We start from the raw sequence: 21,639 nt of genomic DNA, 5'->3' as shown, positions 1-21,639 counted from the left end.
GTGTGTGGAGTGAGGTGGGTGTCACTCCTCACAGCATTACCTCACGACATGTGTCACTCCACAGGGTGACTAAAGGGTTCCCTCTCTCTGCTCTGGCTGGGTTTTATCTAGAGCCCCACCTGCCCACCCTCTGCGGTCTAATTCACCTGCAGTTTGGACGAGCTCAGCTGCACTTGGAAGAACAGTAAGACACCCAAGCCTCTGTCTCATCCCGTAGAGAAGCAGGTCAAAGTTGCAGGATCCCTTGACACTACAAGACATTGTGACTTTGTGCTCGCTGTACCTCTTTACTCATCTACAAAACACTGTAAAAGTCTAGCTTCAAGTCACCCAGCTTCTATCTTCACATTCTAGGTGTCACCATTCCATTCTCAGCTTACGTCCCTCCCAAGGGCTGGCCCTGTCTCTCCAACCAGCGGGACGTTGGAGTACATACTGTAAGTGGGGTGCTTCCGTACATTACTTCATTTAATCCTCAAAATAATCAGTATTTTTATTTCACGCAGAAATAATATTGGCAACACCCACTGAGCACTATGGTAGCTACCTTATATATGCCACAGCTAATCCTCCCTCAAAGCTGCCAGTGATGTATTATTCCCATTGGTAGATGAAGAAACTAAAGTTCAGCAAAGGAGTGGTTGGAAGCCAGGTCTGTCCAACTCCAAAGTGTACTGCGGTTGGGCCAAGCCGGACAAGAGACCCACCCTCGAATAATACCTGAGGAAGAGTCCAGCAGTGGTTAGGGTATAAAAATTTATTACACATACAGAATATTACCACTAACAAATGCAGACAGGCTAGGACACAACGGTACTGGATGGTGGGTGGCCAGCTCTTTGGAAAGTGAACAGGTTTGGGTGGCTTGGAGCCTCATGCCACGCAGATTGGTCAGTCAGACAAGGAAGCATGAGCCAAACACCACGGGATGTCAGGGCATCGAGTGACTGCTGTGTGCCCACTGCCTTCCCCATCTGATCTGGAGCTTCGAAGGATGCCACACCCAGAAGCAAGCAACTGAAGCAAAGGGGCTTCCTAAGGTGGCCCAGGCTTGTCTGAAGTCATGGCAACACCGTTTTAAGCAATACGTTTAATTGGATGATTTCCACAAACTATACATGAAGTTTCTAACCATCACAATCCAGTGAAGTACAAAACATTAAGTTACAGGCTGTGGGAAGAGAAGGCAGCACCAATGGCGGCACCTTCCAGTCCTGGTTGTTCTAGGGGTCGGGGTGGGGGAAGGTTTTCTTTTTTAAACCAAGCCCCTCATTTCAATGTACAAAAGAATTACTCTGATTGATATTAAATTGTATTGAAAACAAAATGGACTAAAAAGCAAACACTACTCTATGTGGGGGGAAAATGGGAGGAAAGAATGAGTCCTTCAAAGCAGGAGGGGAGACAGCTGAGGGAAGGTTCTGTGGCTGTGACCCCAGGTGGTCACTCACGCTGCTCCATTTTTACTTTTGGTGGTCTCAGGAAGGTCCGGTTTTTCTTCTCTTTCTTCCCCTTCGTATTTGCCTGGAAGTTTCGCCAGCTGTCCACACGACCATCTCGACTCTCCTAAGCACCAAAGAGGTTTGAGGTGAGGAAACCAGTGGAGAGGAAGGGCCTGAGCCCACTCTGCCACTCCCCCGGAGCCCAGCCCAGCTCTCTGGAATAACCCAAGAGCACAACAGAGCAGAGCTTTCCTCCCATTTCCATGGGCCCAGGGAAAGGTCATGCCAGAAGGCAGGATAAGCCACAGGCCGAAAAGGAGGACAAGATGAGTAATACTCATCACAAGGAGGCCACCGTGTGCTGGGGGACGTCTGGGCTAGACATTCAGCCACGCTGTTTCTAATCCTCACAAAAAGCTGACTGCGGTGTGTTGTGCCACTGGTATTTCATAAGTGAAGACACCAAGGCTAAGAGAGGTTGAATCCTTTTCTCAAAGCCACGTGGCTAGCCACAGGATAGCCTCTCTTTCCCCTACACCTTCCTCCTGCCCTCTAAAACCTGGATGGAGACGCAAAGCAAGCACAATGCCTAGCCAGCTGCTCTGGGAGGGCCACCAGTGTCCCCCCGTCTCACTGAGGGGACCACTCATTTTCTCTCTTTGCATACACACAGTGGGACAGAAACAAAGCCATCAATTCTGGTTAGCCAATCCCTACCTGAGTCCTAAATCTTACAGAAGACCAAATGTTGCCCAATTCAGGAAATGGGCTGAGCCCCTGAAGGATATAACCACAATGTCAAAGAGGAATCAAGTTCAAAAGCCCTAAATCCCGCCACAGACAGGTTACCGGGGTCAGAAGAACCTCAGTTTCTACTAAGTAGGGCACTACTCCAAGGTTACCCCCGAAATTACATGTACACTGTCCCTGAGCCCACGTGGCCGCTGTGTCCATCACACCGCTGCCAAGGTTACAGAGTATCAAAGCGGCTGAGCCAGGACTCATTCTCCAAACCCCCCGCTCTTCCCCACATAAGCCATTTCCTCGTCAGCCCCAGTCAGCCCCAGGAATGCCTGGGAACCAAGTTTCCACACTGGGAAGTTTTCTTACTCTGGAATAAGAGCCCCTGGCCACCTTGGAAACTTACCTCAAAATTTTTTTGCCATTCCCTTTCTCGTTTGGCTTTTTCTTGAGCTTCAATCTCTTCTTCCCTTTGTCGCTTCCTAGGAGGAAAACCAGGCCATGGGATTTATATGATACTTAGAGACTGTGTTAACCACACAACTTAGGCATCTCCCCACAGAAGCAAGTGTATAAAGTAAGTCAGCTCCCTAGGGTTCTCCAAGGATGGCTGTCTGCCTGGAAAGGGCTAAAAGCTCTTCATGAATGTCTCATTGTAAAACATGCAGATGAGACCATAAGGAGGGCTGTGGGCAAGATACAGATACCCCAGTTACAGAGAAAGACAGATAAGGTCATAAAAGCCCAGCCGACACTAATCGGAGGTTCTGGGCTCAGTCCATGACAGAGCTGTCTCCAGGACCTAGGCCACCTACTTCAGTAGACTGACCATTACAACAGCAGAGGTTCTTACTCAAGAGACTCTCTGGACAAAACCCTTTACTAAAACAAGGACATTTCACACAACCTTAACTAACATGACCCAGTTATTGCTAAACACCAAGCAACAATACAAAATACATAAACTAAATTAACTTCTAGATTTCTCATGAGCAAGGGAAATCAATCACACTTTAGGACACAAAACATTTTGTAAGTAATTACACTGTACAATACTACACCCTCACCAAAGCTGTAGCCACTAGTCACACAAAAGGCTCTGGCCTCAGTAACTGCCTACTTCACTCCAGGAAATTGGGAAGAAAACATACAGCACTCTTGATTATAAACTCCCTAAGGCCTAGTCAATATTTCCCAAAAGTAAGAGAAAATTCCTTACCCTAGTGACTCAAAAATTTGGCTCTTTCAGGTAACTATTTTAGACAGTGTCTTAAATGATGTACAACAAAATTCCTTCATCAGGAAAATCTCCAAAGACTGTCTTGGTTAATCTAGGCATTTAGACATGGCTTAAACAAAGATACTGATATATACCTTTCATGCATCTCTTTGGCTTCTCTCTCTTTCCTTTTAATTTCCAGCTCAGCAAAGAGTTTCATGGTCTGTTTGTATACTGCTTGTTTGAACTACAAAAAAAAAAAATTAAGAACAAAAAAAGGTAAATAATTTTACCAGCAACTTAAATCAAAATCTTCCGAGAGAACCACTTAATGATGATGGCTCTCTCCTGGGAGATAAATAACACATCTGCCTATGCGATCTTTCCACTTTCACCATGTGAATGATACAGAAGAAACTTGCGCTAGTAAAAAGTACCAATTAAAAAAAAACTGAAATTCTAGAGGGCCCTTTCCTCCAGAATTTTCATTTTCTTCTCACAGATATTTTCTAACTACTCTGTGCTAGGAACCAAGCGAGACACTAGAGCTATGCAGCTGCTGTCAGGCAGACTAGTCTCAGGTGTCTACTGACTATGGCAGGGCAGGCAGATGTCCCCCATCCATGCCCCATTATCTTATAAAACCCCTTATCTCCCGTCTTGTAAAACCTCTTGTTAAAGCACGTGGCCATACAGCATAAAAGCCTGTATTTCCCAGGCTTCTTTGTAGCTAGGTGTAGTCATGTAACTTAAATTTTAGCCAATGAGTTATCAGGAAAAGTGATGTAGCAACTTCCAGGAATGTTCTTAGAGGGAGCCCACTTGTCCCTTCCTGCCCCCTTCCTCTAACCCTGCTGTTTGAACACGTGTTGAGTTGATGACACATCCTGTACTGTGAGGATGGGGCCAATGCACTTGTTGGCAGAGCCACAGAAAGGAGGACACTGAGTCCTTGAATGACACATGGTCCAGGGCTGCCACACCAGCAGCCACCTTCTCAAAGACTATTAAACAAGAGAGAATAAAGTCACTAACTGGTTCAAACCACCATCAATTGGGGTCTCAGTTGTATGCAGTTGAACTTAAATTCTAACTCATACATTGGCAGAAACAGATAATATAACATTAGACAGAAAACAAAACTCTATCTTTAAAACTTTTCCCCCAAATATGAAGTATTTTAAATAAAGAAATAAAAAAAACCCCATCACATTAAGTTCATGGGGTTTATTTGCTAAAATCAGAGACACTGGAGCAAAGAGTGATATATGAAGAAAAAGGGAAGTAAATTACTGTTACTTCTCTTTAATACTGTTACCTGCCAGGCACTATTCAATGAAAGCAATGCTGACAAATTCCAGTCCCTAATAAGGACACATGTCAAAGAGGTGAAAGAATCTGTAATGAATATTTCAATAGTTTTAAAAGCTTCTAGATGAACAGTTACTGGTGATTTTTACTTTTTTATATTTTCCTGCCTTTTCCAAATTTTCTATCATTAGCATATGTTTCTTTGTAATCAGGAAAAAAGACAACTAAAAAAAGTTAAGGTTCTCAATAACTTAGGAGAACCAAGGAGTATTTATAAGAGGTTTTTCAGAAAAGACTAAAAAGTATAATTAAAGAGAAGAGAAAGTAGGACTAAGGAGGAAAAAACTAAAATACTGGAATGGAGTAAACCCAAAACAGGTGGCTAGTGGAAAAGATGACATAATAGTTCTCAAGCAGAGTTTCTACACAGAAGAGAACACCAGACACTGTAAGTAAAACCACAGAAGGAAGAAGTTGATAGGAGATTTCCCTAGCAAGACAGCATCTCCTCAACCAATCTTTAAAAAAATAAAAAAAGGTAAGTATGCGGATAGGTTACTTATTGACCTAACTTGAGGCAAGATTAATATGCCTTTATATTTTTTTTAAGCTAGTGAGGCAATCAGACACAAATATGTGAGTAAAATCTCCCTCTTAACCAGCCTCCACTGAAGAACCCCTGGGATTACCCGATGCTCCCCACTTCTTGGCAGCACATCACTGCCTGGAGCACAGTGAGTACCCGCGGCTAGTAGACAGCTGCTCACCCAGAGTCATTTGTGGTTACTCCCAAAGCTGCCTATCCCAGTTGCAATGACTAGTGTACTTATGTGGTGTAAATATCACAGAAATTGATGATTGTGGTTATTAAAATAAATGCTTGTTGGTTCTTTTAAAACTAAGTGGAATACTTTAGAAAGATTCAATAAACATTAAGTCCCTAAAAATAACTGCGGGTGAGACATCTGGAAAAGACTGAAAAAAGAACCTAGGATTTTGCTCTTGGTTTGCTTCACAGGTACCTAAGTTTTCAATGCACATCAAAAGAAATTAGACACTATAGATAATGCTTTGTGTTTTATAAAATAAAGTCATCTGTGAACTCCAATGACCAGACACACCCTCGAAGAAAAGGCCACAGCTCTATGTCCAAAAAAATGTAAAATTTTCAAAAAGGTGAATGAATATACATTTAAATATTTTAAATTAAAATGTTTCTAGCACATATGCATCATTCTTTAGGCTTCCCTTTCTTTCACCCAAGTACTGAACCCAGTCCCACAAGATGAAGTGCCTTTTCCCACGTTTAACTTACCAGCTCAGGATCATCCTCCTCCACATTTGTAGGCTTTCCTTCCTTTTTCAATTGCTTTTTTCGCTCTTTCACCTAAAAAAGAATTTTTTTCCATCAAAAAATGAGCACTCATACTTTGAGAATATCCATTTTTAAGCTGCACACAAATGCTATGTGCACTTTTCTATGGGTATACAAAAAGTTTGCAGTGAGTAAAAGATAAGCCTCTTCCCTCCCCTCCAAAACAGCAATGCAATCAAAGAAAACTAGGAACCAGGAGTCCTTACTCTAACCTCACCCAAAATCCAACACAAGGGGACCAGCAGGGGAGTTGTCCCCAGTTCATCAGATCCTAGGCCAGATCCAAAGAGCCTTTGATACACTGAACAAATTATGGATTTATTTTTCATAGCCTGTGGTTATGTGTTTATAGCAAGGAAGTATATTTGTCAAGTTTTAGAAGAAGCTACAGAATTTGTGGCATTGATATCACTGTTTTCTGGCATTTCTAGAACTGCATTCTGGATAATTTTCACTGTGAAACCTTCTTAAGCCAGTAATTTTCACATTACATTAACTGATGTTTTTATCACTTTGGCCACCATTGAGATTCCTCCCCCAAAATAAATATACCCATTCACACAAGAATGACATTACTCCGTTAAATTACCATTTAGTCCAGCAAAAAGCCATGTGCCTTCTAAGCTCAGAAAGGCCCTACTGCCACCCTGTGGTCTGAAAGCCTGAGGATGGCTCTTTACAGGCAAAATACAGAGGAAGGGTAACCACCACAATAATTCATGGACAAGCTGGCAGGTTCTTTTCTGATTTCTACCAGAATTTGACCCTCAGATGCCATTTCCAACACACAATCAGCAAGATACCGTTATGGCAGTCCGTCTCCTCTCTCTACTCATTTTCCTCACCTAAACTGGACTCATTTTTATTACTGGTTATACAGTTGTCTCTGATTCCACAGTTCTCCAGAGGAAAGGTTACATCCATATTCACTCCCAACTGAAACAGCTCTTATAAACAACCTTGAGATTCTTATCCCAGCATGAAAAAAATTAAAATAAAGACCTTTCTTACCTCAAGGAAGCTACGTTAACATTTCCCACCAATCAGGAGATTTAGGTAACACAAAAAAATAAAGCCAGCTATAACTGACTTTATTTCATTTGAGTCCTCCCCAAACCTGTTATTAATACAGACATGTACCTTCTCCTATTATTTTTTTTTTAAACTACTCATATCCCCTTGTCAGCCTTTCTTAATCCCATGGTTCAACCCCACAACAGAGGCAAGAATAAAAGTTCAGGGTCAAGTAGCACCATGGTTACTCCACTTTTCCACACTGAGAATGGGGTAATACAACAATATGCGATGACAGGGCAAGAAAAGTCCTCTTTCCACAACCTGGGACTGGTAAGGAAAGAGGCAGGAGCAGTGTCCTAGTCACTCCTCGTCCTGAGCTCTAGGGGTCAAGGATAACTTTAAGCACGCACTATTCATGACCGCCACAGCAAAGTGGAGGAGACCACAGAAGCAGTCATGCCAGTCAGGCGTTGCTGTGTTAACATTTACCCTCCTACAAGGTGCCCAAGGCTTACTAATACTTCCTGTAAACACAGCAGCACTATAAATACTTACGGTGTGTTCCACGTATTCTTTTCCTGCCTGAATTACATCCAGGGCCCTCTTCTTTTGTTCCTGATCCAGTAGCAACTTGTAAGCTTTGTCCACAGCTAATGCAAAACATTGAAATTAACTGTTTCTGCAAACACCGTCTGAAAGTCTGAACTATACTCAGGCAGTGTAAATGGACTTGTGCCATCTAAAAGCATTCCCTTCTTTGTTAAAGTATTTACTGTTGTTAAACTAATTTAAAAACATACAACTATAACAATGACTTTCCTTGAGCGCCTTGGAAAAAATTAAATAGACACTCAAGGCTAAATACACTGCATCAAGATTTAATTCAGTGATCAAATACTCTCAATTATTTTTATGTTCAAAGGAAAAAAATGATCCTATGCAGTAACAGTCTTTGTTGGCACATAAAAATTTTAACAAAGCAAAGTTAATTTAAGGTCTACTTCTAAACAGCAACATTCTGCTTTGAAATGACAGCTGTTCTAATGAAAACCACAGCTTCTTCATGACCAGAAGACAAAAGTGTTTAACATTTTTTTTCTTGATCCAGGATTAGGAACAGTTAGTCCCTAGCATTGACAATATATTACTTAGAAGCAGGTAAATTTACAAATACCTTCAAAAGCCTTTTGTGCTCTGTCAGCGTCATCTTGATTTTTGTCAGGATGCACTAATATGGATAACTATAATAAGAGAAAAGTTAGGTTTGTCAATAAGAGAAACATTTAGTAACTTTTTGCCTGCACCATGCCTCTCCAGAAAGCCAAAAGCTCTAAGGTATTACCCCAAAAACTGTCAGCCAGAAGAAGCATTTTTTAAAAATTAAAAAATATCATAAAATTACCAGAAGTATTGGTCCTTAACAAAATTCAAGTACCAAAAGGTAACCAGACACACAGGTGGAAAACATTTAGTTGAGAACAAATGTAAGCCTAGCATCACGAGGATGTTGTGATAATTTGGGGGAGGGAAGGGAACGAAAAGTACCAAGTTCCTTTTATATTTCTTATACTGAACACTCAAGAAAATAAAACAGTTATGAGGTATCATCTCTTTCCCCAAAGAACTTCTAATACCAAGCAGTGGCTCTCACCTCAGGCTGTGCTCCAACCCTGTGAAGATTTTCAGAAATACAGAGGTCTATTTCTAGCCTGAGAGTTTCTTCATCAGTCTCCGACATCTGTACTTTTCAAACCTCTGCCAGACTGGGTATCGTGTGATAGTAAGAAATTGGTGTTGTTAGGTGTGACAAGTAGTTATGCAAGAAATTGTCTGTTTTTATTGGGGGGGGGTACCTGCTGAAGTACTTAGGGGTGAAGTATTGTGGTGTCTGTAATTTGTTTTACAATTCAGCCAAAAATAGACAGTTAATGAAGCAAACTGTTGCACATAGATGATGAGTATATGAGAGTTCATTGCTTTATTCTTCTAAAAATAGAATTAAAATTTCTTATAATAAAAAAATTAAAAAAATAAAAACCTCCACAGGCGATTCTTTCAGACAGCCAGGATTAAGAACCACTGACCTACCATTGCCAACTGACAGAAACAGTTCGAACAGATAGCAAGTGGGACTCTAATGCTAAATTCAGCATTAGTGGAACTGGACTTCTGAGTTCTAATTTCGACTTCAATCACCTACTAGCTGTGAGACGTTGAGCAATTCACTTAATCTATCTCTACCTCAGTTTCCGCCTCTGTAAATGGGACAATAGTATATATGTATATCTTACTGGGTTGCTGTAAGGATGAAATGAAATAATGCAAGTAAAGAACTTAGCATACTGTCTAACGCACGTAGACAACAGTTAGCATATAAAGAGGATATACTACATGCCAAGACCTACTCTAAGTGTTTTATGTGTATTAACTCATTCAAATCCTTATGACAACCCCAAGGGGAGTCACCATTATTATGCGCATTTTACAAATGAGGTAACAGGCACAGAAAGGTTGAAAGTAATTTGCCAGAGTTCACACTGCTTGTAAGAGGCACAGCCACGACTGAAACTCAAGTCATACAGCTCCAACACTCACACTCAACTACTAGGCCCTATTAATGACTAAATAGGAACTCTTATTGAGTTCTTTGTATAGCTATGTAAATTATTTAAAAGTTTTGACTATGAATCTGAATGACTGCTTGTTTAATTGGGAAAGAATACTAATGTATTACATCAGAAAACTTGAAATTTCAGAAAAAGGGAAAAAAGTTGAATGTAAGTGCAGAGTAGAACTCAGGAAGAAAAAAAAGTTATACGGTTATACAATGGGAAATGACGGAGTAGGCAAAGGTAAAAAACACCTTGGCTTAACAGCAGATCAGAAGATGATTATGAGTCAGCAATGTGGGGGCAATGACTGTATTGAAAAAGCAAGTGTAACATTGGAATTAAAAAGTCTGCCATGCAGGAGCTGAGAATTATATTCAGCACCGGTCAGCTCTATTAAAATATGAAGTACATAAGAAAGAGGAGAGTTTAAAAAAAAAAGACATGAAATATACAGAAAACCTACTTTGCAAAGACATTATAGGGAATATGATTATTCAACTCAAAGAAGAAAGGGCTTGGGGGTTACTCAGCTGTTAAAACTGGAAGGGTGTTTTAAAAGGCTACTATAAAACTTTGTAGCTTGAGTTATTAATTAGAATGGGCAAGAATCAGAGGTTGTGGATCTCCATTCATACAGAACTTTCAGAAAGCACTCTTTATAGAAAACAAGGTATCAGTTTGCAAAAGATAAAATTATTGACGAATGGGGTCTTAAAAATAAAAAAACGTTATGAATCTTTTGACATGTTCTCTCCTAGAAGCCAAGGGATTTGGTAAGTATGACTCCAAGTAAGCTCTACTATTCTACCTTGTACGCCTCCCTCTTAAGAGTTACATAGCCTTAAAAAAAAAAAAAAGTTAAATTTTGGCCCAAAAGTCATAAAAGCAAGTCCTAAGAGAATCATGTGTTCAATACATTTTCAAAAGGTTCAAACTCCATCTATTACAAGAATATAGTACCATACCTGTCGAAACCTCTTTTTTATTTCTTCATCTGTCACTTCAGGATCTATCTGAAGGACCTAAAAAAATCAAAATCAAAACTGTAAGAGATTATTAAAAGGATTTGTAAATGTAGAGGTGCTCAGTAACTATACATATTATAATGAGCATCTAGAACACCACTCAGCCTTCTAGAACAGAGCCTGGCACACAGTTCTAAAAAAAGCTCAGGAAATATAAATGAGTAAACTAATAACAGAGTAACAGCTATACTGTTCTAGGGTTCTCAATTAAAACCATGGTTATTTCACTCCATCAGAAAAATAATAAACTATCCTACACCCAGGGACATGTTTCCAGAACATGAGAAAAATGTTGCATTTCTCCTTCATTCATTAAGAAAAGTACCCATCTCCAACTCATCTCTGTAAGTGTGGAAAAAGCATAGCACAACTCAACAGGGGAAAAATTAGGCTGGCTACCCGATTTTCATCTCAATCCAGAAATGCCCACTTGGCCCCACTTTACAGCTATAATTTACATGACCCAATGGTTCTCAATGGCCATCAGAATCGCCTGTGGAAACCTGAGCGCGAAGCCTGGGGCTCACTCTAGGAAAGTTTGATTCCAGCTCAGCAGAACTGGGGTACAGCCAAATGGAGGGAAATCTGTATTTTTTGAGCAAGAGTGCTTTAAAAATAAGTTTTATCATTCTTCTCAAACCCTGGGTATCCTGGAGTTGACATTCCTCATGAAGGATTCCGACCCCATCACCATAAAAATAAGTTTTATCATTCTTCTCAAACCCTGGGTATCCTGGAGTTGACATTCCTCATGAAGGATTCCGACCCCATCACCACAAACACACACATTCATCCAAACATTTACACAGCAGCTACTACCTGCCGAACATGCGGCTACACACTAGAAATGCAAAGACAAATAAGCAGGGGAAACTTTCTTAATTACCATATTAGTTTTTAAAAGAAGGGAGTATTATATGATAAACATTTAAACCAGATGACTTTATAGTGTGTAGTCCATGGATTCAACACAGCACCTATTATTAACTTAGTATCCAAGGCCAGAGAAAAGTACTGAAGGGCAGCAGGTGAGGTCTGTTAGAAATTCAGAAGAGTAGGACCCCCATCAGTGTGACTGAATCATATTAAAGTTTGAGCAGCACTCGTAAGGAATGATGACGGAGGTCAGAAGTAAGTGCATCTGAAGCCAGAAGAACTGACGATCACTTATCAAGAGAGGCAAAGAGAAAAAAAAAAAAAAAGAAACCTTGAAATGGAAAATACATACCAGAGAAATCAAAACTGAAAAGTAATCTGCCAGGCTTAGTCAGATGCTTACAGGGAGGGTCTTAGGAAAACTTGTCAAGGTTTATAGCAAGCTTTCAAAACATTCAAGAGCCCACCTACAGCAGCAGAGTTACTGGCAGGCAGTGAAGCTGAATCACCCCTGCATTCAGTAGACTTCTGAAGGTTTTACAAGAGCACACCCATTCTCAAATGCCAGGCATATAATCGGGGGTGAGGGAACTTCAAAACAAAGACTTTTCAAGAGTGAGTGCGCCTCCTCACACCTTCCCAAGGGGGAAAGGAATTGTGAAAAAGTCACTCAAGAGGAAAAATGCAGCCATGTAAGATTTACAGACAAAGGAAGGTAACTGTACATACACAAATATTCAGAGAACTTTACTTTTCCTTGCTTCTGGAAAAAAGGAATGTATTGGAGCAAACCAAAGTCCACCAAACCCAACAAGGTGTTCAAAATGAATGTGAAAGGATGAAAATCATCCCACCTTCACAAAAAAAAGCCTCAATAAAGCTGTAGGCTAGAAATACTCATGCCAAATGTAATTCATAAACCTTGATAGATTCCCAGGTTTAAAAAATATAGCTATAATTGAGGGTTTTCTAGGCAACTGGGGCCACTTGGGTGTGGACTCTATATGATGTTTCTGAATTACAGTAATGTTGTCTTTCCAAGGTGTGGTAATGGTGTTGTGGTTATGTGGAAATGTGTTCTTGTTCTGAGGAGATGCATACTAAAGTATCTACACATGAAGCATCAATGTCTGCAGCTTACTTTCAGATGATCTGGCAAAAACGAAGAGGTATGTATAAATACATACATGTGCTTGAACACACACACAAACACCCCAAAAGTTATTTTTCCAAGAGTCGTAGCTCATGTTCACTAATCACTGGCAACAAATATTCACTGAGTGCCTTCAAAGCGAGCTAATCCAACTTATTTTCTATCTTGAGAGTTGGAGGTGCCATATGTGCCCACGAAACAGTGAAGACAATAGGTCTATACCTGTGGCCCAAATCTCTTAGAAGTCACCTTTATACAGCACAAACTTGTGCCAGAGGTTGTGTGTGCTATGTACTGTGTTCACTATTGTTCTCATGGAATTTAAGGTGCACAATGGAAGGAACAGACAAACCACAAGTAATTCCTACCAAAATGATAAATGCCATATTACTGACATGGCTCTAAGGAAGCACACAGGTCTGTTCAGATCCTTGGAAGATTTTTCTGAATGCCTACTATGTCTCAAACTTTGGAGATATTGCAATGAAAAACCCAGTCTTGGATCTCGAAGAATTAATCAATCATCACACAAAAATGCTTGACTGTGGCATTTATAAGTTCCTGAACTCAAATAAGGGGCAACAGTCTCCTCTGGGATCTTCTGCTTCTAAGAAGAATTCACTCTTAAGTCATAACTGAACTCTCTGATCTGTTAATAATGTGCAAGCTCCAGAGTCCTGTCAGGTAAACGCCTTTCTTTCCAACGTGCTAAAGAAGATAAACAGAATACAAAGTCTGTGACACTGCTTTCTGGGGCCTTAAAGTTAAATCGAAAAAAGGAACATGAAAAAGGCAGGATTGAGCAGGGGCACAGGTTCATCTAAGCTTATGGAAAGAAGTGGGAGAGGGCCTTTAACCTAAGAACAACTGTAGGCTACGTAAGACGTTGCATAATGGCTGAAGGTTAGAAATGTATCCAAAGAGGGAGCTGCAGAGATGGCAGGAAGGGGGGAAAACGCCCCTGGATTAGGATTCCTATAATAAGACCCCTCAGAGTCCCAGGCTAATTTCTCCCTTTTCTACCTGCTGCTCAGTAAGACGACAAATAGGAAGATTACTCATGTATCAACTTACAGCTGAGAGAACAGCTATTACTGCATCACTTTCCCTTCCTAGAAAAGTCTGATTCACCTAGATGTCTCAATACTTGTTGTATGAAACAACAGAAAGTTTCCTAAATTGCTAGGAACACCTAACTATGACTTACAGTCAAAAAGCAACTTTATAAGACAATGACACCCACCCTACAAAGCAGCCAGCACATTTGTATAAAATAGAAAAGACAAAAATTTTAAGGGACAGTCATGGAGTCCTGCCCACTCAAACACAATCTTACGCCTTCTCTATTTTTTTTTTTTCACTTGTTTGGGTTTTTTTTTTTTTTTTGGAAGGGGGAGTAATTAAGTTTACTTATTTTATGTATTTATCCGTTTACTTATTTATTTAATGGAGGCACTGGGGATTGAAGCCAGGACCTTGTTCACACTAAGTATGCACTCTACCATTGAGCTATACCCTCCCCCTAACCTTACCATATTCTTTACACATCCAAACACACTTCTACAATCCGGACAGGAGCTACAAGGTAACGAGTTCCACTTTCAGGGCCACATCAACTGGTAGGGCAGTAAAATCCTAGCATTCATACTGATCCCAATGATCTATTACTCTTCATAATCAGATCTCCACAAGAAACAATAATTATCTTAACAAATAAATGGGTAAGTTATTTGCTCATGTGTCCCTTTTTCATGGTACATACTATCTCAGTTTAAAAGTATGACTAAACAGAAAGAACATACCGCCAAATTCTTTATCACCTTTCAAACATATTATCTCCCTCTACGCATCTCCCCCTCACCAAATCATATCAAAATATTCTTTAAACCTTTTATCTTCCTCTTCTCTTCCTAAAGAATGCAATCCAAACATGTTAAGTGGGGCTAGGCAAAGTACACATCTACTTTGGGTGGAAAGTCAAGATGGCCCAGAGCAGAGTGTCAGAGCCCATCTGGGACAAAGACAAAAAGCCACACAGGGAGTACTGGCCAGTCACAAGGTGCTGAAGCCTAAATGGGGTGAGGAGAGCATCCACAGAAAGGTAACCCAAAATAAATTCCAAAATGGGATGAGGAGGGCCTCTCCATTGACAGGCAGCCTGCCACAAGCTGTCAGAACCTAAGCAGGATGACACTGTCAATATGGAAGGTAGCCCAGTGTAGGACATCAGAGCCCAAGAGGGATAAGGAAGGTATCCCCATGAAAGATGGAAGTAGAGCCCAAAGGGTGTTTGAGACCAAATAGGATAAAGGGAACGTCCACTACGGGAAAATGGCCCAGCACAGGGTACAGGAGCCCAAACAAGGACATCTCCACAAAAGAGTGGCCTAGCATGGGGTGTGGAAGCCTATGCATGGTGACGTGGATGCTCATGTAGGAGGGCATCCAAAGTAACAGGGCAACCCAACTTGGATGCAGGAGCCCAAGTATAACTGGCACAGAGAGTTGGAACCTGAGCAGAATGAAGAGGCTCTCCACGTACCACGTGACCAGAATTGTGGAGTCAGAGCCCAAGATGAAGAGGGTGTTCCCAGAAGAAGGCAGCCTGACTCAGGGTGTCAAAAGCCAGAGCAGGGAAGGAAGAATGCCTGCTTGGTGAGGAGGATGCTGGAGCCCAAAAGGCATGAAAAGAACTCCCAGGGGGTGGAGGGCAGCCACAGGGAGCCAGAGCCACATACCCACAGCAAAGGGTGACCTGGCAGGGGAGTTTAGAGTTCAGGTGTGGGGAGAAGGGTTTTTGCACAGTGAGGCAACCTGGTGTGGTGTCAGAGTAAAGCAGTGTGAAGAGGGCATTTACACGAGGGAAGGAATGGCAATGGGAGATCAGCTGCATACAGGAGGATCAATTAAGTAAATATATATATTAAAGATAGTGGAAGGCAGATTTCTCATGATCAGAGAAGGGAACTATGAACATGGAAAGAAAAAAAACCTAGAGTAAACTCTGTGGTGTTAGATTGAACTTCTATGTAAATATGTGTATTTACACACACACACTCTCTCTCTCTCTCCCCCCCTCTCCCCCAACCCCCACCCCTTTCCTTAGTCCTATCTAACAACAGGGTCTGGAAGTAGTGACATTCCAGTGGCACTGAATATACCGAGCACCCATGTTTGATTTCTAAATACCATTATTCTTCACTAAAAGGAATCAAATCTTCTCAATTAAATGGTTAATACCAGGCTGGGTCAGGAAAAGTACAAGAATGCCCAATAATCAAAGAATGAAGACATATCAAAAAGACAGGAGCTGGCTTGAAAGTAACCTACTGGCCAAATTTGGGACATTTGAGCATCACAATAAATATCGAATTATAACCCACTGAATAAAATAGGAAACCCCAAGTCTATGTTGACAAATGAATACACTGAAACTTTGATAAGGACAGTATATTCACACAGTCTCAAAGGATCTCCTCACAAAACATTTATCAATTACAAACAGTAAAAAGTAACTTCATGAATAAACCTAGCACGCATCTTTTTATGTGACCAAGTTAATATCAATAGTAATGGGATAAATCAAAATCACCTACCACTTTACAGGTTACAAAGAGAAGAACACAGTATCACTTCTGCACTATTCCTGCCAACATTGTATAAACTGAATCTAATGTGAAGAAACATCAAACTCAAACTGAGAAAGATGCTACAAAATAACTGGCATGTAAACTTCAGAAAAGCCAGGGTCAGGAAAGTCAAGGAGATTGAAGGAGACTAAAGAGACATGCCACCTAAATGTAATGGGAGATTCTGGACCAAATCCATTTGCTTTAAAGGATATTGAGACAATTAGCTAATATGAATGGGGCCTGAGGATCACATAGTAACAATGTACCAATGTTTACTTCCTGGTTTTGATGGTTAGATTGTGGTTCAGTAGGAGAATGTTGTTTGTTAAAAAATATCCTGAAAGTATTTCCAGGAAAAGGGTCATCATATTGACAAATTAGTCTCAAATAATTCAACAAAGTCTTCATAATGTACTTGCAAATCCTTCTTTCTGCGAATCAAAGATTGTTTTGAAATGAAAAATTTCTTGAATTGTTTTAAAGTGAAAAAACTTCTTGAAAAATTCTCTTGAAAAAATAGAAACAATGGATGAACCTTAAAATTATTACACTAAGTGAAATAAGCCACAGAAAGACAAACATTGTATGATTCCACTTACATGAAGCACCTAGAACAGGCATTCACAGACAGAAAGTAGAACAGAGGTTGGGGGTAGGAGGACTGGGGAGTTTTAAATTTGGAATGACAGAAAATTTCTAGAAATGACAAGTGGTGATGCTTGCATAACACTGTGAAATACTTAATGCCACTTAACTTTACACCTAAAAATGGTTAAAATGTTTAATTTTGCTATGTATTTTTACTACAATAAAAAAAGTGGGGGGAAAAGTTTTTTGTAAGTGCTCAATAAGTGCTTTTTATAAGATGCAACAGTATTCATTTCAAAGTTACTTACAATTGTGAACAATTAGAAACCAATTTATCACAGAATAAAGGAATTACTGAAATAATTACTTTTAAAAAGTGTAATTTATATAACCATATAGCATTTAAAATAGCACGAAGTCTTCTAAGTGAAATAAGGCAGAAAGAGAAAGAAAAATACCGTATGATATCACTCATATGTGGAATCTAAAAAAAAAAGGACACTATGAACTCATCTACAAAACAGAAACAGACATGCAGACTTAGTAAACAATCTTATGGTTACTAGGGAGAGGGGGTAGGAAGGGATAAATTTGGGAGTTTGAGATTTACAAATGTTAGCCACTATACATAAAAATAGATTTTTTCAAAAGTTTCTTTTGTATAGTACAGGGAACTATGTTCAATATCTTGCAATAACCTTTAATGGAAAAAAACATGAAAATGAATATATGTATGTATATGCATGACTGGGGCATCGTGTTGTATACACCAGAAACTGACACACTGTAATTGACTGTACTTCAGTAAAATAAATAAATAAATAAAACAGCATGAAATGCATGACCCTCTGTTTTTAAATAAAACATGTGTTTGTTTGTTTGTTTGTTTATGGGGTGGGGGTGGGGTGATTAGGTTTATTTTGTTTGCTAATGCAGGTGCTGGGGATTGAACCCAGGACCTCGTGCGTGCTAAACAGCTGCTCTACCACTGAGCTATACCCTCTCCCACTAAATAAAACTTCTAAATAAAACAGTTTGAACATAAACAGGCATTTTCTTAGGTGGGCTTATACATGACTATTTTTACTTTATATTTCAAATTTTTTTGTAAGAAATATGTGTTTTTATAATCAGGAAATGTTCGGGGGGAGGGTATAACTCAGTGGTAGAGTGCACACCCAGCATGCATGAGGTCCTGAGTTCAATTCCTTGTACCTTTACTAAATAAATAAACCTAATTACCTCCCCCCCCAAAAAATTTTTTTTTAATCTAGATACTATAAACAGGAAATGTTTAAAGTTATAAAACTAAGGAAACCCAGAAGTGTATTTGCTTGCCTATAATCTTGTGACCATTTTTTGATTTGAGGTTTTTCACTGTGGTAAAACAGAAAAGTTTTAACAAGCAAAGTAAATCAAAGACCCTAAATTTATCAAGGCTAGCTACCCCTCCACATCTGAAAATAAATCCATATATATTTGGGTTACTAAAAGACGAAAGTTCTGCTCACAATAAAATCACCCACAGGCAATTCCAACTATGCACAGTACAAATTAGGTACGTGTTCCAAAGTCAGCCTGCCTACAGCTATGTAAAGGTCCCTGTCACAGGTCACAGCAACATTGGGCAGCTCACCTCAAATGGGTTCAAATTGAAGTAGGAGGAACCAGGACGAGTCAATCTTTCAATCTGATTTTTGGATGTTAGAACTGAATCTCTCTTCTCTATTTGTTTCACCTAAAACAAAGAGGATAACAACTTCATTAGCAAAGCTCAATAACAAACTCTGAATTGTCATCTTAACAAGTTACTCACTGACATGTTCAGCAAACATTTGTGTATCTACATGTTCAAGGTATTCTGCTAAACATTTTGAGGAATAATTACAACAGTTATCATTTACTGAAATTTAATATAAAAACAGGTGTTTATTCCTCTCAACAATTCTATACGGTAGGTACCACTACTATTCCTATTTCACAGATTAAAAAAACTGAGACGTAGAGAGGTTAACTGACTTGTTCCCAATCACTCAACTTGTAAACTAGAATTTTAACCCCATCAATCTAACTACAGAAAAGGCAGCAAGAAGATTCAAAGATAAGTCATAGCCATTACCTTCAAAGAGCTTCCACTCTATAAATGGAAAATATACTTGTGTGTATTCACACTTATATTTACAACTTTTTAAGAAAGGAAAAATACAATTACACTGAAATAGACACTAAAAGCAACACTAGAAAAGTACATAGGAGAGAACAAAAAACTCTGCCAATCTGACTCTTGTAACAGAAAAATCCCTGACCTGAAGACAATGCTAAGGAGAACAAGTACCAGGTAATCCCAGGAAAACATCCATTGTGCCACTGTCAGAGTTGGAATTTTAGTTGGAATGAATCTCTGGTATATTGCACACTATCTTTATTTCCATAGTCAAAACGAATTTGAAAAGGATTTCAGTAACACACAAAAGTCAACCCTCCTCAGCATCTAATGTTTCTCAGCGTATTCCCTCTTCACTCTTCTATAAAACAGCATGCCATTCCCCTGCATACTCTTTCCCCAGACTTATTTTTTTCTCATAGCACTTACCACCACTTGACAGTACACTGTGCATCTGTTTGTTTATCCTTCTCTATAGAATGCAAGCTCTATGAAGACAGGATTTTTCTGTTATTCACTACCATATCTCCAGGACCTAAACTGTATACTAGTTCATATGAGGGGCTCAATAAACAGTGGATGAATGATACTAAAGAGTCCTCCTTTAGGCACTTTCTCTCCTCCAATTAAACAAACTAGGATTGCTTTAAAAAAAAAAAACTGAACTAAGAAATATTAACTAAAACAAATTCCACTATAATTGCTGAGTCCTCGTTAGAAGCCAATAAATTGATACCAGCCCATTAACCCTTTCAAGTGAATTAGTCATTTCAAAAGGACAGACTATAATGGAGGTACCCATTTCCTTTTTTTAAGTTCAATATTTTGGAGAAACTACAATGTAACAAGCACTGTTACAAATACCAGAGATAAGGGAAAGGGTATAGCTTGGTGGTAGAGTGCCTGCCAAGCAAGCACAAGGTCCTGGGTTCAACCCCCAGTATCACGATTAATTAATTAATTAATTAACCTAATTACCTCCCCACCAAAAAAAAAAAAAAGACAAATATCAGAGATAAAAAATCAATGTGACATGGTGCTTAAATTTGAGCAGCTCACAGCCATGGATATGAACAACTCCATTCCTCATATCCATGCCAATTTAAAGAAGTCCACTTTCAGCCTTCTTTCGACTCTTAGAAAGATTTTTTTACTTTATATTTAATGAAACCTTTTCTTATACATTAAACCCTTTAACCCTCATGAAAACTCTTGCTTTAATGTTAACTGCTGTTCTACATACGTGGAAACTGAGGATCAGTAAAATCAATGCCTTGGAAGAATTCAATCACAGTCATTAACTACCTTCCATGAATCCAAATCGAGCTCCTCTGACCCCAAAAGGTAAGCTTTTCTTTAATTTATTCATTCATTTACACAACAAATATTTACTGAGCAACTTTTACTAGGCGCTGGAGATGCTACAGTAAACGAGGCTCAGACCAAATTTACTACCCACTTAACATGATATCAAGCTGTTACCTGTCATAAGAACTAGAACAAATTATTTCACCTACCTAAACCTCAGGTTTGTCATCTGTAAAACGGAAATAATGCCTGCCTGGCATGATGCATAGTGCCTAGCGTTCATGAACAGCAAAAAAAAACCCAAACTATTAATACAACTCACTACCGAGGACTAAGAGTAGAGAGTGCTTCCGTTTGGAATAAAAATGAGGACCAAGCAGGTTAAGTCTCTCCCAGGAAAGCCCAGCCCGCGCCAGCAACCCCCCCCAGCCCCCCCAGCCCCTCGACAAGGCGGACTTGGGGAACTATGCGCGCGCCCAGGCACTCCGTTGGCCACACTGGCCGCCGCCCCGCAGACGTCGGACCCCCTCCCCTTTTTCGTTGCGAAGGGAATTTCCCAGCAATATCAGGAGACGCACACACACCCCCAGCCACCCACCGCCCCCAAGGCCAGACAGGAGGGGCCGCCGAACGGTCCAGGCCAGGAGGGCCACTGCCTTCGCCAGCTGGGTGGGTAGCCCCAGGTGGGGTAGCCCCAGTGCCACTATTTCTCACTCTGTGTTCACCTCGCTGTAGAAGGTCATAAATGCTTCTTCTGTGCTGCCTCCGCCACCCGAAGCCCCGCTCTCTCCTGGAGCCGCCATTTCCCCGGCCCAGCCACCACGTGACTTTTCTGCGCAGGCGCTACCTCACGTGGTTCTTACAGGCCCGCCTCTCTAGCCCCGCCCCCTCCCTTCAGACCCTTAAAGGGCTCGCAGCTCAGCTAGACGTCTAACCTAAGTAAACTCTTTAAAATTGAGGTAAAATACATGTGACTTACAATTAACCATTTTAAAGGAACAATTCAGTGGTCTTTAGTACATTCACAGAGTTTTGCAACCACCACTTCTATCTAGTTCCAAAACGGTTGCATCACCCCAAAAGGATACCTGGCACCTAGTAAGCAGTTCCTCCCAATTCTTCCCAACCCCTCTCAATAACTAATCTGTGTTCTGTCACTATGGATTTACCTATTCC

General features: G+C 40.2%; 1 protein-coding gene across 1 annotated transcript; it reads right to left on the bottom strand.

Moving 5' to 3' along the window:
• Window positions 1-742: 742 nt before the first annotated feature.
• DNAJC8 (DnaJ heat shock protein family (Hsp40) member C8) lies at window positions 743-21,310 on the bottom strand. The gene is made up of 9 exons (XM_006196866.4): window positions 21,189-21,310; window positions 18,628-18,729; window positions 10,683-10,739; window positions 8,280-8,346; window positions 7,661-7,755; window positions 6,029-6,100; window positions 3,558-3,649; window positions 2,590-2,665; window positions 743-1,566 (listed from the first exon to the last, which is right to left on the bottom strand). Exons 1-9 carry the CDS (start codon window positions 21,264-21,266, stop codon window positions 1,444-1,446), a joined length of 762 nt encoding a protein of 253 aa, XP_006196928.1. The 5' UTR covers window positions 21,267-21,310; the 3' UTR covers window positions 743-1,443.
• Between the last annotated feature and the right edge of the window lie 329 nt (window positions 21,311-21,639).

This window comes from Vicugna pacos, chromosome 13, assembly GCF_048564905.1.
Source record: "Vicugna pacos chromosome 13, VicPac4, whole genome shotgun sequence".
Lineage (NCBI taxonomy): Eukaryota > Metazoa > Chordata > Mammalia > Artiodactyla > Camelidae > Vicugna > Vicugna pacos.
Note: the sequence above shows the minus strand (reverse complement) of the source record. Positions and strands in the feature narration are given on the sequence as shown.